The sequence below is a fragment of the Perna viridis genome, chromosome 8, assembly GCF_037379345.1.
Source record: "Perna viridis isolate PV_CMFRI_1.1 ecotype Kerala chromosome 8, ASM3737934v1, whole genome shotgun sequence".
NCBI classification, from domain to species: domain Eukaryota; kingdom Metazoa; phylum Mollusca; class Bivalvia; order Mytilida; family Mytilidae; genus Perna; species Perna viridis.
Genome location: NC_142452.1, coordinates 10,792,325 through 10,809,905, shown reverse-complemented (window position 1 = coordinate 10,809,905; position 17,581 = coordinate 10,792,325). Strand labels below are relative to the sequence as shown.

At 33.3% G+C, this 17,581-nt stretch overlaps 1 protein-coding gene across 4 annotated transcripts in view; it reads right to left on the bottom strand.

The window, feature by feature from the left end:
• Positions 1 to 6,718: 6,718 nt before the first annotated feature.
• Positions 6,719 to 17,581, bottom strand: part of LOC148609299 (uncharacterized) — a 38,104-nt gene continuing 27,241 nt past the window's right edge. For all 4 annotated transcript variants that reach the window (XM_088596041.1, XM_088596040.1, XM_088596043.1 and 1 more), the window contains exons 20-27: positions 16,678 to 17,176; positions 15,997 to 16,065; positions 15,078 to 15,212; positions 14,570 to 14,821; positions 13,039 to 13,234; positions 12,220 to 12,379; positions 9,538 to 9,737; positions 6,719 to 8,072 (exon numbers count right to left, since the gene is read on the bottom strand). In XM_088596041.1, the coding sequence (XP_088452167.1) occupies positions 7,993 to 8,072; positions 9,538 to 9,737; positions 12,220 to 12,379; positions 13,039 to 13,234; positions 14,570 to 14,821; positions 15,078 to 15,212; positions 15,997 to 16,065; positions 16,678 to 17,176 (1,591 nt within the window). In that variant the 3' untranslated portion in view covers positions 6,719 to 7,992. The remainder of the gene's footprint in view (positions 8,073 to 9,537; positions 9,738 to 12,219; positions 12,380 to 13,038; positions 13,235 to 14,569; positions 14,822 to 15,077; positions 15,213 to 15,996; positions 16,066 to 16,677; positions 17,177 to 17,581) is intronic.

Below are 17,581 nucleotides of genomic sequence, written 5' to 3'. Positions count from 1 at the left end.
TAATCGACACCTGTATTGTTTTTCATTTCGTATTTCTCTGATTGTGAATGTCATAATTTCATACTTATAAAGTACCCCTTATGTTTATTTAGATAAATGCGACAAGAATTGTCAGAAATATTCATTGATTAATTAAAGGGCATTAGCTGATAACTTTAATATATATTTATATATAAATGTTTTTTCTTTTCTCCGTTAATGAACATAGGTAAACATGGTAAATATGAAATATTACAAATAAATTGTGTTGTCAAGGTTACAAAATCATTACTCTATTTCATACTTCATATTCGTGAATAAATTGCGTTTTATATCCAGTTCCATATTTAATCTTCGCAAACAAAAAGTTTACACATGATAAAATAATGTGCACAGTCAAGTTCTACCAATGACAAATTTAAAACGTTCATAATAAATCAGATAATGCCACTTTAAACATGTACTTTTATATATAAATGTACCTTACATAGATGGATAGCTTTAGTCCAATCACTTAATCAAAATTTATTTAAAAAGAAATTAGAAAACTTAATACTTAGAAGAGATCTATGGATTGAGAATCTTACAGCACAAACATTTTGTTTGGGTCCACTTTTAACTGTAGCTTATTAATACAGATATACATGTACATTTGTTAAAAATGTATTCTACTAGAGTTGTCCCTTCCAAATTTATAGTTATGCTCTTAATACGTTTAACTAAAACTCTATATTGAATACTGCAGAATGTTCATTAGCCATAACAGAACATATAGGGGACTACTTTAACTTTACATAGTCAATATTCCTAATTTCCAATAAATACACTTTTCAACGGCGGGAAATAATTTAAACTATGATATGAAAATATCTTTATTTCTCAGTAAAATGGAAAATATATATATATATATGCATTGAATCAGTACCAATATCCCTTTTCAAAGAGTAAAAATATAGAGTTAGAATTTGCTATATTTTTAATCGCATGCTTATAACATGTATGATATTTATATGTCTTGTTATACAACATGTCAATATACCTCTAATGTTGCATGTTTATTAAACAATACTATAGTTTTGTTTGATGGATAAGCAATATTGGAATCTACTATTACAATTATCAGTTGCAATTACTATTTACATTTTCTAAAAAGAATTATTCATATAAAAGAATCAAAAATTAAAATGTTTAGAATATTTGGACCAGTTTAAATGATGCATCTCAGTTAAAAGATAGAGTTATCCTTCTTTTCACACACTTCAGCAAACATTTAGATGATAATTACTTCAAGTTCAATTCAATTGCACTCATTCTGAAACACATTTTATACTGCTGTATGTTGTTTTCTAAATCAAATGTCAAAACCTCTTCTCAAAAACCGAAACATTTACATGTGGAACATACATGGTTTTTCCCAAAGCAAAGCCACAGATGAAAATTTCTTAACAACTGTAGGTAATGTTGATATTTTAAGTTTAATTGAAACTTGGTGCAGTGGTGACTAACCACAAATTGATGTTTCCGGATTTTCATTCAAAAATAGTAGTACAAAAAATAAGCACAAGAAAGCTAGACGTTTCTTTGGCGGTATCTCAGTATCTGTAAAAAATAACAAATAACAAATGGTGTTTCCAAATTACCCTTTAGTAACTCAGACATTGTCTGGATTATATTATTAAAATCTTTCTTTAACCTAAAAAATGATTCATATTTTGGTATCATTCATTTCTCACCTGAAGGTTCAACCAGCAACAATCAAGATTTAAATATTGTATACTATTGTTAGATCCAGCAATCTCAGTTTCCGCTATAAAGATGACGTATTATCTTTAAACAATCCTAATTTCGGGGATTTGATACATCGCATCTACCCAAGAGAACTTGAGATAAAGGATACTACAGACACTGTGAAGTCAGCCTCATATCTAGACCTAAAATTAGAAATCGATGGTAAGGGAAAACTATTGGCCAAACTTTACGACAAACGAACGTGATGACTTTTCATTCAGAATTGTAAACTTTCCTTTCATCTGTGGCAACATCCCATCGGCTCCTGCGTATGGAATGTTCATATCACAAATCATACGTTATGCCAGAGCTTGCCGAAAGTACGCAGACTCTTTGTATCGCGCTAGAACTCTAACAAATAGGCTTCTGGAACAGGGTTAGGTTACTACAAGATTGAAGTCATCACTACAGAAGTTTTATGGTCGTCATCATGAACTCGTGGATCGTTATGATGTATTCATCAGCACCATGAAAACTGATTTATTCAACGGGTCATAATTCACCTTTCCTCGTTTGTCTACCCCGGACTTGACTTTTTATGAACAACTCGGCGGGTGTTTCTAGAAAAAAAGAGGACTCTTACCCTACCGGTGCACCTGGTCCATGCTCCAGGTTTTTGGTGGAGTCCGAGTTGCTCATTTACTTTTTTTCCTTTGTATGTATGATTTTATTTACTTTGTGTTCTTTGTTGTGTGTGTCTGTTTTCCATGTCTGGTCTTTGTCCCTGGATTACATTCTTTTGATTACCGCTATAACCTTGGTTCCCTTGATTACTCTTTGAATATCCCAAGCAGTGACGTTGTGTATTTCATGGATGACGTAAAGTTATGAGTCACTGTTACTGATAAAATTCTTGTTGCTATGTTGTTTTTTTTTTAAAATACCTAGCACAATGCACCTCTTACAATATAGCCAGATTACCAATATCACTATACTGATTTTATGGGAAAATGGAAATAAGGACCAGGAAAGGCAATTTTCCTCAAATTATGCATTTCTCTGAAATATGCCATAATTTAATTTATGGTCTCACTAACCACTTCTAACGTTTCCATTACTTTACATGTTAAAAAAGTAATTTTCAAAGTCTCACTGTGAATTCCCGGGACAAATGACATCTTAAAATTGCATACCATTGGGAAGCTTGGAAAATAAGGCTTCCAAAATCATTATGCTAATGGTACGATGATAGTAGAAATTCTTCACAAAATTTACTTGAATAAATAATACTGCAAATCTACATTTTTACCTGTTCTGCTAACTGACAGCATGGAGGCAAATTACTCACACATGTTAACAATATTCATACACTTTTGTAGTTAATTACATATATGATTTTGAAGTACACATTCCCAGCTTCATTTTTACTACTTTTAATCATAATACACACAAATAATGCACTTACAATGCATATGTCTAGGTTCAGTGTGTTTTTGGTACTACATACGAGGGTGGACATTTCACCCGGAAGTGGTTAGTGAGACCTTAGAAACATTTTGTGATTTGTATGTTTTTCTTATTTTACATTTTATGAAAGCTTGTGGTATTGTGAGTCTAATACCGGAAAGGTTTTCTGGGGATAATGATAAATTATCTATTAATCTATACTGACCTGATCATTTACACTTCAGTACTAGACAAAAAGGGGATTTGCGTAAAGTTGGTTTCAGTTTGATTTAATCACCTACACGTCCAGTTGCTAATTTTTTTCTTACCTTTTCGAAAATAATTTTAGCATTTTCCTATTCGATTTTCTTACTTCTCTTGGGGCACGAGGACAAAACCTATGCAAGGAGAAACCTGTTTTAAAACCAGAAAATAATATCACGGCTTCTGGAATCATGCAGATAATCGATTATACACTATTTTTAATTGTCAATATTAATGGTTGAATTACCAAGTAAATATGTTCTACATGAGTATAAGTTTTTAGTAACGTTGGCAAAAGTAGACCATGTGCTGTCCACCGTATCCCAAACATGCATGCTTAAATCTGCATTGAGTAAAGTACAACATTCTGTGTGTTAGTGGTCGTATATTAGGGTCATATATACTTTCTTGTAAACTTTGTTCGTTCAGAGAAAAATAAAACTTAAATGGTTAACTGATGGAGATAGTTCCCACACAAGACACCGGTATCCTGACTGACTTCAGAAAAATTGATTAAGATCTCCCCTGTTTCAGGTTCACCACGGCAGAATTATCACGGTTTGTCCATCTACGTTTATTTGATTCGCTTGTCCTAAAGGCGTTCTGCTACCTGAATATTTTATTCCGGGATGACAAAGTTTGTCTTTTGGATGATTTCACACTTCCAGTTGCGATCACTTCTTATCTCTCTTCGATCCTGTCAGGATTCGCTGTCATGCAACAGTTCTAAACTGTCATAAGCTGTTCTGACCCGCGACACACCTTGTCACCTTGTCAGGGTCTGTTATGACAAGCTCTGTCATAATTTGTCATGGGTCCTGACACTATCCTGTTAGGAACTGTTGTAGGTAGAACAGATACGTGGATTAGAAAAGTTCCTGACAGATTCTGACAGTCATTAGCTCGAGAATACTTCTCTATCTGAATTCCATACAGTACATGTCCGTGGTTACAAAAAAGGCGTAGCACCCGAATCCAGATTTGTACGACGGGAAGGAAACCTAGCTATGTTTAAACTTGATTTTTTACTTTCAATTTTTACCCGACTTTTATGTATGGCATGCAGTACCAACAAAAATTATTGCCTGTCGTTCTTGCTACCCCCCCCCCCGACTTCATAGAATTTTGACTTGCAGATCTAGACACCGGTATGATACAGATTTCCTATAAGTATTGACATTTTTAAACAGTTTATACAGAAATGTTCGACCTTTATGGAACTTTAAAGTGTTCACATTCATACAATTTGAAAGAATAGGACATTATGAAGAATTTTGACCGAAATATATTTGTCACAATCACGCACATGGTAGTTATATTACACAAAAAAAGTCAATAATTTTCGGCTCTCATGGAAATCAAAAGTGCTCGCACTCATACACTTTGCAAAAGAATTTTGTCTCAAACAAATGTGTCACAGCCACCCAATTAATAATTATATTGATAAATTTAGTATTTTAGTCATTATTTATAGACCCTGATGGAAATTAAAAGTGCTCGCACTCATACAATTTGCAAGAATATGACATTTTTAAAGAATTTTGACTCAAACTAATGTGTCAGAACCACTATATGATAGTTATATTGAAACATTTAGCATTTAATCATTAATTTTAGACCCTCATAGAAATAAGAAGTGTGGGCACTCGCACATATGCTGGAATATGACATTTTTGTAGAATTTTGACAGAAATATATGACTCACAGTCACCCATATGATGGTTGCATATAAGCATTTTAGTCAATAGTTTTAGACCCTCATGAATAATAAAACTGCCTACACTCATACATTTTGCAGAATTTTTACTGTAGTAATGGTGTCACAGTCACTAATTTGAAACTAACATTTTCAGTCTCTACATTTTTGTGCATATTAGACTATGTATGGAAATTGCAAGTGTTATCACTCATATTCGTTGCAAAAAGTGGCATTTTGAAGAATTTTGACCGAAATATTTAGGTCACAGTCACCAACTTAATGCAAAATTGTCAATTTTAACATTTTTTTAGAATGATTTGTGACCCTTATGTTATCAAAAGTAGCTTTCATTCAAAAAGTAAATCTTAAACTTCGTGAGAATTACCAAACATCTGAAAGTTATATGTTACGACTTTTACACTTAGAACAGAAACATAGACCTTTAATATTATTATTAAATTATTTGATTTAATTAATTTCATAGTTGTATGACAGAATGTAAATAACATTATACACGTAAACAATGATAATATTTGAACGATGAGTGACTGGACCGTGATCGACGAAAATTGGAACAAGAACAACGATCGAGTGATTGTGGGATGAAGATCACGCGCTCTCAATATATAATTGGAAATTGAATGTAAATTTTGAAATCAAATTTTGTTTCCTAATCGGGTTAGCTAATTTACAAAAGTCACACATTTCATTTATTAATCGAAGACTTCCTGTTCTAAATTACGTCACACAGAATAGAAAGATTTAGAGTCAGGAACTGTCCAGGGGTATGGTCTGTTTAATTCGGTTCTACAAGGGTGAGCTTTGTTGAGTTTCGTTTGTTTACGGCGAGTTCCGTCAAATCAGTTGATTCTCTAGTAAGTTTTTATCTGTTACCAGTTCACTGACTGGTTCACGACTAGTACCAGTCGATATTTCTCGTTCTCTGTTAGCAGGGTGACTTATTTACAAGTGGCCTAACGTATGTGACGATCGTAATGATCAAAGGAACTTCAGTTATCGTTGTTACCAGCGAAACGCCTTCAGATGAAATCAGTTCCGACCCCTCAGTCAAAATATCAGAAGTGTTGGCTCTGGAACAGTTCTGATATTGTCATAAAACAGTTCTAGATTCCACTATTTTGACAATTATAGCAGAACCACTGTCGGCTCTAATTCTATTATCGCAGTACTCGCTCTGCTAGAACTGTCAGAAGACCCGGCTCTACGAGAACTGCCCAAAGAGCAGGATCTACGAGACTACCGTTAGAACTGTCAGAAGATCCGGCTCTACGAGAACTGTCCATAGAGCAGGATCTACGAGACTACCGCTAGAACTGTCAGAAGTGCTGACTCTGCTAGAATGTAAGAAGATCTAGATCCGTCTCTAAAAACTTGATGCCGTTCTCGTAAATCTTCACACATAAATTCGCATATTGACTAATTGAAATATATTATGTGTCAGAACCATTCCTAATTGTTAGCTGTGTATGCTTTACATTAGCACATAGTAATATTATTGGCCACACGATCGTACACATCATCATTTCTGTTTGATTCGAGATTTTTATTTTTCCTTTGTTAAACAACTCGCAATTTCACCAGTTCCTCAATAACAGTTTATTTATATTCAAGAATGCAAATGCGACATCAACAAGTACTTATTATATTTCACTATAAACCTAAACACATGTGCAGTGTCTAACAGTTTTCATCCCCGAATAAATCAAAAATGTAAAAATAGCCCATCAATTTCTCAGATATTAAATCCACTAAGGAAACAAAGCATTTCTTGTGTAACTATACCAATACATTTTCTTCGAGAACCTCAAACATTGATGAAAAGCTATAATTTTAATGCATTTGGCCCTATTTGTTACTTTTGTTCAAACCTTATCCTTATATGTATCAAGAACAACGATAGCAAATAAAATCAAATGTTGTCGAAACTGTGACATCTTAAACAGAAATATACAATTTCGTTCTAAAATGCTTGAGAATCTGTTTTATTTCTTAAATTCCCCTTTTTTAATATTTTGTCTTCTTCGGGACAATATAAGCAAATTTGCTTGACAATATGATTGACACAAAATCTGCATAATAAACGCAATATAGGCATTGTGTACTATTCATTGGTTCATTAGAAAGGTAAGTTGCTCCATAAATGTGTTTGAATACACAAAAGCTTGTTCGAAGTAGGTAACTTGAAAAACAATACCCATTACATGTGAGATGGAAGAACATAGGTGATACTTAGTGATATGTTATATAAAGGCTATGAGAAACTTGAATAAACAGCAAAATTTGATATTATATTCACTAAACATTGTTGCTTCCCTTAGAGACTTACCTCAACAAAATAAAGATTTTTGTTTATAAATATTTACAATATAAACCTTATGATCGCTGTATAAATCTCTGACATTGTTTAGAAAATGGTGGATTTTGCTAGTTTTATGCGCTGATAATTCAATCTTTATTTACTACAAAAAATTACAGATCCATACAAAGTAGAAGAAGGAAAGAATAGCAACACAAAGCATATAACATGTATAATGCAAACTCATCTAAAATCACTATAAAAATATTCTACATTATTTAACACATGAAATAAATATCATAGTCTGTTATAGGATTAAACAAAGGTTATTGAAAGTTTACAAACTAACAACTTATGCACAGAAGAGCAAAATGAATGAAAACGACACACGTTATAATGATGATGATAATAATATTTAGTGCATCTCCTTTGAGTCGACACATTTAAATTTCTTGCTGCGTAAAAACGAAACACTACTAATAATGGTGATAAGTTGGGATGCCTTTGGATAATGGTAGTAGATTTACACCCGGTTCTCAGTTCAAATCGAAATGATATTTTAATTTTCCTGTGTTTTTTCCTCTTCTAAAATTTGTTTTGCAAATTCTTTCTGCTTTTCAAGCATCTTTTTGGGTTTATCTGCAAATATTCATGTATTAAATCTTAAGATGAAACATCTTGAAATAAGTATTCAAAACGGAAACGTTAACAAAATCTTTTAAATCAGCAATATGTATTAAAATGCAAATAGTCGAAAAAAAATAGGAAAAATACATTGGTTTACAATAATTCAGTAATTTAAATAAAATAAAATATATTTTGTGCATATCAGGATATACATGAATTCTTGTTCTAAATTATCTATTCACAAACTAAAAAACTATGCACAATGCTCTATTAATATATACCCCCGCTTTCCAAAAATAACCACAAACACAGAAATCTTATTTAAAAGCTGGGTAAAGAACAGATGAAAACAGATGTTTGGTATCAAATGCGTCAATGAAATTCTGCTATCCTATTTTAACCTAGTTGGGCCATTGTCGCTTTGACATATGTGACGACTATATTCGCTACACTGCTCCATCGGTTCAAATTGATACAGGAAAGATATATAAACGTATAGAAAGGTTTGAAAAATTCCCAACGATGTTAGAACTGTCAAATTTGCGAAGCAAATTTTTAGTCATTTCCTCCGTAGGACTCGAACTCGTACCGCTGTGACATCTATGGCAACACCGCCTGCACTAAGTCCAGCGCCCTAGACCACTCGACCGGCATATATCTTTCCTGTATCAATTTGATCCGATGGAGCAGTGTAGCGAATAGAGTCGTCACATTCTGAGACGTTTGTATAATATTGATTTGTTGTGACATGCATCATTAATTTGATCCTCTATCCTATATAATAACATCTAAAATGAACTGTCCCGTACTACCATACATCGTGTACTAAGTTACAGCCCTAGATTAATCCTACGAAGAGGAATGACCCGGCCAGCGAAAGCTATATTTTGATATAGCCTAGCTGGTCGAGGTCGCTGGACTTAGTGCAGGCGGTGTTGCCATTGATGTTACAGCGGTACGAGTTCGAGTCCTGCGAAGGGAACGACCAAAAATTTGCTTCGCAAATTTGAAAGTTCTAACATCTTTGGGAATTTTTCAGACCTTTCTATACGTTTATATATCTTTCCTGAATCAATTTGATCCGATGAAGCAGTGTAGCGAAATGAGTCGTCACATTCTGAGACGTTTGTATATATATATATATATATATATATATATATATATATTTGTGTGTGTTGATAAAGATGAGCTTTTAAGATATTGATCAAATTGATACAGGGAAGATATATAAACGTATAGAAGGTCTGAAAAATCCCCAACGATTTTAGAACTGTATATGTATATATGACCTAGATAACTGGAAAAGACACGTTAAAAGTCAGACATACGTAAGCCATATAACAAATATTTAATCATACCATCTAGTAGAAGCCTAGAAATCTGTAATAGAAATTAGTGTTTCGGACGGACATCAAAATCACTATATACCCCAATTTTCCAGTGTGGGTGGGGTGTATAAAAATACTCTTTAAATTACCTTTTGGCGTTGTATCATCTTTACAACAACATCGACACCTTGTTCTATTTGAATCAAAGGTACAATTCACCAAACAGTAATACACACGAATTGGAATGTTGAAAGGTGATGGATACTTCTGTTCATAATCGATTACTACGGAATGTCGATGATACCTCCATTTCTGGGTGGCCATAGCTTCGATAGAACCGAAACGAGAGCTGTAAAATCGTGTAACTGTTTACATTTGTGCATTGGTTTAAACGAGAAGATACTTTTTTTGCAAAACCGATTTCTATTAAAGGTATTGAAAACCACAGTTTTCCTTTTCTTTTACAACTGACATTGAACAAAAGTACCCACACGTGAAATCCATTCATATACTCTCCTGGTAAGGAAAATGATCCTTCCTTATGCACAAAATCAGATATATTTTGATACTTGTATAAAAAAAACAAAAAAAAAAGCATTTTTTACATCAGCGCCTGTGTGTGGAATGTTCATATCACAACTCATACGTAATGCCAGAGCTTGCCGACACTACACAGACTTTTTGTATCCCACTAACACATAGGCTTCTGGACCTGGATTATGTTTGCGACAAGATTAAAATCATCACTACAGAAGTTTATGCTCGTCGTAATGAACTCGTGTATCGTTACAATGTATCCACCAGCGCCATGAAAAACTGATTTGTTCAACGTGTAATAGTTTTCCTTTCCTCTTTTATCTTCAACGGACTTGAACTTTTTATAAGCAACTCGGTGGCTGTTTCTAGAAAAGCAGAGGACGCTTACACTATCGTTGCACCTAGTCCATGCTCCCAGGTTTTAGTGAAGTCCGAGTTGCTCATTTGCTTTTGTTACTTTGTTTGTATGATTTTAGTTACTTTTTGTTGTGTGTCTGTTTTCCATGTCTGGTCTTTGTCCCAGGATTACATTCTTTTGATTACTCCTATAACCTTGGTTGCCTTGATTACTCTTACAATACATATATCTAGGTTCTATGCCCATTAGCTCTACAATGAGTATTGGGCATTTGACCCCCATAGTGTAGAGTGAAACGTCAGGAATAGTACTGTTTACACTATATGCACATTTAATACTCGTACGTTCGATCTCTTTACTGACATCATACAATGGTTACCTTCCTTTCTCTATATATGATATATGAAGCATCAATGTCCTATACATTTTCCACAAGAACCAACATATATAACGGACGGACAAACCGAAAATGATATTTCTGAATACTTCAAAACCTTGTGCGCGAGATATATAGTGAGCGATGATGATAACATTAGATCAATCTACCTGTGTATTTGCCATTATAATACATTATTGCTACAAAGTATGTTCCTTTTTGTTATCATTCAGAATTTCAAAAGATTACACCACACACAGCTAATCAAGTCCTTGTATTCACACCTGACTTAATGGTAATAGATAAGCAGTTCGAAATTTTGTGAATCGTAAAATATTATCATGCCGTAAAATGTTTAGAAGTTTATTTATTTATCACTTTAACGGTACATACACTATCGTTTCGGATAAATATATTGTGTTTAACATCACAATAAAATATTTATTCTACGCGATCATTTAAGGAATGGCTATTATATGTTTTCGGTCTATGAAGAAGAAAAACCACAATCACGTTATCCACTAAATGTCCTGCGTTATTTATGATTAACCCTTCTCTTTTTTGCGAATCACGTTTCGTCTTTGTTAGTTATGATTAATTGATTTTACCTTCGTTTTTTTAACAAATTGTGCTCCTTTACTTGCTGACCTATTTCTTCACTCTTATGAGGCTGACTTTATAGCTGATTTGATCAGAAAGAAAGAATATCGTTTGGCTAGATCCTTCAATCTCAGTTTCCGCTATATAGATGACGTATTATCTTTAAACAATCCTAATTTCGGGAATTTGATACATTGCATCCACCCAAAAGAACTTGAGATAAAGGATACTACAGACACTGTGAAGTCAGCCTCATATCTTGACCTACACTTAAAAGTCGATGGTAAAGGAAAACTATTGACCACACTTTTCGACAAACGTGATGACTTTTCATTCAGAATTGTAAACTTTCCTTTCATCTCTGGCAACATCCCTTCGGCTCCTGCGTATGGAGTGTTCATATCACAACTCATACGTTGTGCCAGAGGTTGCCGAAACTACGTAAAATTTTTTGTATCGCGCTAGAACTCTAACAAATAAGCTTCTGGAACAGGGTTATGTTGCTACAAGATCGAAGTCATCACTACAGAAGTTTTATGGTCGTCATCATGAACTCGTGGATCGTTATGATGTATCCATCAGCACCATGAAAACTGATTTATTCAACGGGTCATTGTTCACCTTTCCTCGTTTGTCTACCCCGGACTTGACTTTTTATGAGCAACTCGGCGGGTGTTTCTAGAAAAGCAGAGGACGCTTACCCTACCGGTGCACCTGGTCCATGCTCCCAGTTGTTAGTGGAGTCCGAGTTGCTCATTTAATTTTGTTAGTTTGTATGTATGATTTTGGTTACTTTGTGTTCTTTGTTGTGTATGTCTGTTTTCCATATCTGGTCTTTGTCCCTGGATTACATTCTTTTGATTACCGCTATAACCTTGGTTCCCTTTAATATATAGTAATTGTCTAGTGCAGTAATTATGCCTATTGTATTACAATTATTTCCGGTCCAGTTGTGCATACCTGAACATAGCTATTACTATATTAAGTAATAACCAGTTTGTCAACATCATGTACAAGGCAGCTATGACTGGTGTTATCCATTCGTATGACGGGCACCTCTCAACATCAGGGTTGTTTCGCCATATTGTTTCATTATTTGTACAGTCGCTTAAATCTGATGCTGTTATAAAAATACAATTATGCGTTTGGTTAAAACTAAAAAAACACACCTGAAAATGAAAGTGTCTATTGTTTTTGTTGCCGTTAGGATAGAGTTATATTTCGGTTAACAACCTATTTTGGCCAATTTACGTTTCGTGAAGCGTTTTTTTTTTTTTTTGTTTTTTTTTTGTTTTTTTCAAGCATATTTTTGCAATTTTGCAACTAACCTTATGTATTTCAAATTAAGATTCGCTTCTTAATGAAAGATTTTTGTTTTAAACTTAAGTCATTTGAGGAATAGATGTAAATGGCGTCACGTTACAAAAATTTGTTTATGCACAATAACAAATGCTGTCCAAAGTAATCCAACTAATCGAAAAATTTATACAAATCAAATTACAATACAAACAAACAAACACAAACAACAAAAGAACAATTATAAAACAGACTTAAAAATTATATCATATAATTGTTAAATAAACACCAGTAATTGTAACAGATATGAACGTTTCAGTAGTTTAAGTTAACCTTCATTATCTCCGTTAGAGTCTTGGTTCCATTGATTACTCTTTCGTATTAACCAATTTAATCCATGAATAAATTGAAGTCACATTTGAGTAAAACATTTTCTTGGAACATTGCTATATGTTATATGTTGCCAATGATAATGTACTTAACCTTCTAAAGTATCTAACATCGGATCACCAAACACCTGCCAGAAAGGAATTTTCAGAACTGTCCAAATTCTCCAGTAGTGAATGCCACTTGGAAATGCTGATACGCTGTGATTTGGATAGAGATTTGCGTGGTATACAACGCCACCTCCCCAGAGTAAAAAAAATAGTATAACGAGGTAATAAAGAAGATCTGTCAGCTAAAAATCAGAAAACAAACACGTCAGAATTGGAATAGGTAATCAATGCTAAATCTTGATAAATAAAGGGTAATGACAAATGTACCGGACTGATAAAATCTAGGTAATAGTTTAAGGGTATAGTCAAAAGTAAAATCCTTATAACAAATGGCATCAGAATAAAATAGAGTGTTGAAAATAACTGCATTGGACCTGATTTGATGCAGGCATTCCAAAAATGGAAGGTGGGTTCAACCAGATTTTATAGCGCACTAAACCTTCCGCTTCTATTATGGTTCATTATTCCCGATAACTTTTTACACAAATAGGCAGCATAAAAATATCACTACCCAATATTGGTAAAAAAAATCAGGAACTTAGAGTACAAAAGAGATAAACAATAAATAAGTGAAAATAAAATGCACTAAATACAATTCCAAGACATAAGATCAAAAAGGCTTGGACTTTGTGTGGAAGGTGCGTCAATTCAAGGTAAACAATATGATGTACTAGTAAAAACTACAGAAAATAATCCATAAACATTATGAAAGTTCATCAATTATATCCATTATCTGGTGTGTGTGTGTGTGTTTCAGAAACATAAATTTTTTATTCAACAAGATACGGATACATTTGTATCGGAAAAGAAACCTTTTTAAGCAGCGTATGAAATATATTTTCCTATAACCTTAGTACAAAAGCCTGTCTTTAAGGCAATGGTGGTGTCGTAAGAAGTCATAATAGTCGCTACTTTGTCTTACATACCTTAATAATTTAGAAATATAAACACCATATGCAGGTGAAGCTGGTATAGAAGTGAATAAAATAGGAAGTTTTATAATTTTATAATCAAAATAGTCTCATTTGTCATATATTGTTGTAGAAATAAGACTATCGTTGTCGAATTCAAAGTGAATGCCTAAATACGACGTGGAGGAATCTGTGTCAGTATTTTAAATTTCTACTCTAGAGGTTGAATAAACGGAAGCCATTCTCCAAAATAACAATTACAAAAACATTACAATAATGATTTAAAATGTTTGTCTCCACAAAGTACTTTACTACGTTGAATTGAACCTTATATTTACTAGGTATTAATGCAGCATCCCTTGTAAAACAAAAATGTCAGGACGTCAACCCCGCGGTTGAATGTCCAAAATTGTAAAATATACGCTGATTATTTTTTCTCAAAATTTACTTTCTATTTTCACAGATATGTTTGACAGTTTTAGTAGCATGAATATAACCGTATTTATTTGAAGATTGATGTCATCAATTATAACTCTCTTAATCTGCCAATACAATACAGTTATCTCCTTATTGTACTAATTGAAGAAATGAATAACTGATACATACCATTTCCTTCACCATAATTATAATTATCCCTAATTTCCTCAATAATAGAAGAAAGTTGAACACTCTCAGATACATGAAGAATAGTGACAGACTGTATAATCTCCTGATGTGGACCAGATTGTCGGAAATGGGGGAACTATGGAGTAAGAAGGCCGTGATGTATAGAATAATACATAGAGCATCAAGGCTATTCCAAATGTCATAGAAGTGAAAAACTATTCTTCGACCAGAAAACTTTTCATTTGGACGAATCTGAAATGATATGAATGGTACATTGTATCACACAACGCAATGCCATTCAAAAAATAGTCGGCACGGAGAATTTTTAATAGGTTTCAAAATGACATTGAAGTTGCATTTCGCAAAACATGATCTTATTTTATTAAATTTCAGCAACACAGAATTCTAAAGACACATGACTTTTTTTTACTAATATAGTTAACAAAATAGATTCCGTTATGCAAATAAATCACTTCCTTTATATATCGCTTACAATATCAAATCTTACCATACTTAGGATCTCCTCAAAAAGTTCCCCACACATGAATACTAACACTATAACTTCTAATAGGGAAACAGAAGTCGCCGTTAATTGTGTAGTCAAAAAAACACTAAATATGAACATTGCTACCAAGAAACACACCTGTAGAATAAAGTCATGCATGTTAGTTCGTATAATTCGGCGTTACACGAGTAACACTAAAAAATTGTGTACATGTAATTCAATTTGATATGTATCGACAGAAATGTACAATTCCGAGGCATCAAAATCCAAGTACTTCGCAAATACGTAAAAATAGTAAAAAATGACAATCTACATACCCAATCTAGAAAACGGAAACGTGAATTTTTATAGATATTGGAACAATGTCTTTACAAAGTTAATTTGCGAAAAAAATTCATTAAGTCTATTCTGTTTGATTAATTTAACAAGAATTCACATTATTCATTCGGCTTTTATCATATCTAGACGTTTTGTTCTTGTGTTTTCTGTTTATCCAAATGTAATCATGAACTCGTGGATCGTTATGATGTATCCATCAGCACCATGAAAACTGATTTATTCAACGGTTAATGGTTTGCCTTTCCTCGTTTTTCTACCCCGGACTTGACTTTTTATGAGCAACTCGGCGGGTGTTTCTAGAAAAGCAGAGAACGCTTACCCTACCGGTGCACCTGGTCCATGCTCCCAGTTTTAGTGGAGTCCGAGTTGCTCATTTACTTTTGTTACTTTGTATGTATGATTTTAGTTACTTTAAGTTCTTTGTTGTGTATGTCTGTTTTCCATGTCTGGTCTTTGTCCCTGGATTACATTCATTTGATTACTGCTATAACCTTGGTTCCATTGATTACTCTTTGTGAACAACGAAGAGCAGATTTTTTTTTATTTGTGGGTATCATGAGGCAACAAATAAAAAATGTCTTACCACATGAATGCTGAATCGAACAATCGGTGCAGAAATAAATTTTTTCATTGTTTTCTCCTTCCAGTGAAGCTAAAATTGATGAGATATAAATCAAAGTAAAAAAAAACTGGAATGAAATAAGTTTACTCTTTGGTGATACAGCTATTCATAGTATTGTCATAGTTTTCCTTTCCTCTTTCGTCTACCTCGGGCTTTTTTATGTGCAACTCGGCATGTTTTCCTTGAAAAGCAAGGACGCTTGCCCTACCGGTGTACCTTGCCAATGCTGCCAGTTGTTAGTGGAGGCCGAGTTGCGTATTTGTTACTTTGTATACAGTATTTTAGTTACTTAATGTTCTTTGTTGTGTATGTATATTTTCCATGTTTGGTCTTTGTCCCAGGATTTCTTCCTTTTGATTTCTGCTAGCACCTTGGTTCCCTTGATTACTCTTTCACTGTATGGTAATACAAATCTTTGAACATTTTATTTATTTAACTTTGGAATAATTCTGAATTGAATACCAATCTCTTTATCGAATGAATATATACATATACATATATGTCACTATATTTCCAATAATGACGGTATTTAAATATTCAAAATATAAAAAAATATTGTAACTGAATGCATAATGTTTTCCTTAAAAAAAAGTATACAACGGTGTTGAAATATACAAAAGTCTACATCAACATATTTCTTACATTAATCAGATTTATGAAGCTGTGGGTACTAAACGCAAGTGTTGACCCAGCATTCTTTTCTGGTCTTCTGATATCTCCTGTACTTTTGTCTTGGTTTTTGACATCTGCTGTATTTTTGTCTTGGCTTCTGATATCTCCATTACTTTTGTCTTGGTGTTTCACATCTGCTGTATTTAGGTCTTGGCTTCCGATATCTCCTGTATTTTTGTCAGGGCTTCTGAAATCTCCTGTACTTTTGTTTTGGATATATCCTGTTTTTTCAAGCACATTTTGTTCATTTACGATAGTTTCGATGTTGTAGGCATACATTCTTTTGTCTGCTTCTTTTTGAACATGAGAATGAGAAATGAATTCTTCAATGTTATATTGATGACTAAAATGAATTGGACTTTCGCTCAGGTCCCAAATATCACAAACGTAATCCATTGCTTCTTTTGCCATACCTTTGTCAAAGTCATATAGTTTTTCCAATAGTAAAATTGCTCTATTCCTAAAGCCACTAGGCAATGAGAAATATAAAAAAGTGTTTTAGTTTTAGTCACGTGGTATACTGATCTGTACATTGTTTATTTATGAACGGAGTACAAAAGTGTTTACAAAAAAGCTTAGACTTGAAATTTATCAAACCAAGTTGCATCTGTCATAACGAACATAAAGAACACGATGTATATATAATCGTTTCGTTATCTTTATTGTTAATGGTCTTTACTCATTAAATGTTAGTTAGCGTGGAATTATCACTGAACTACCGAAAATTGACAAAATAACAAAAACAGTAATAACTTGTGCCGAGAAAGTCGAAATATTTCGTTCGTGCGTTATATAAGTTTAGAACATTCACTAAATCTTGGTGTGTTTCATTACTGGTGCTTATGTTGCGCTATTTCACTCTTTTCAATGTATC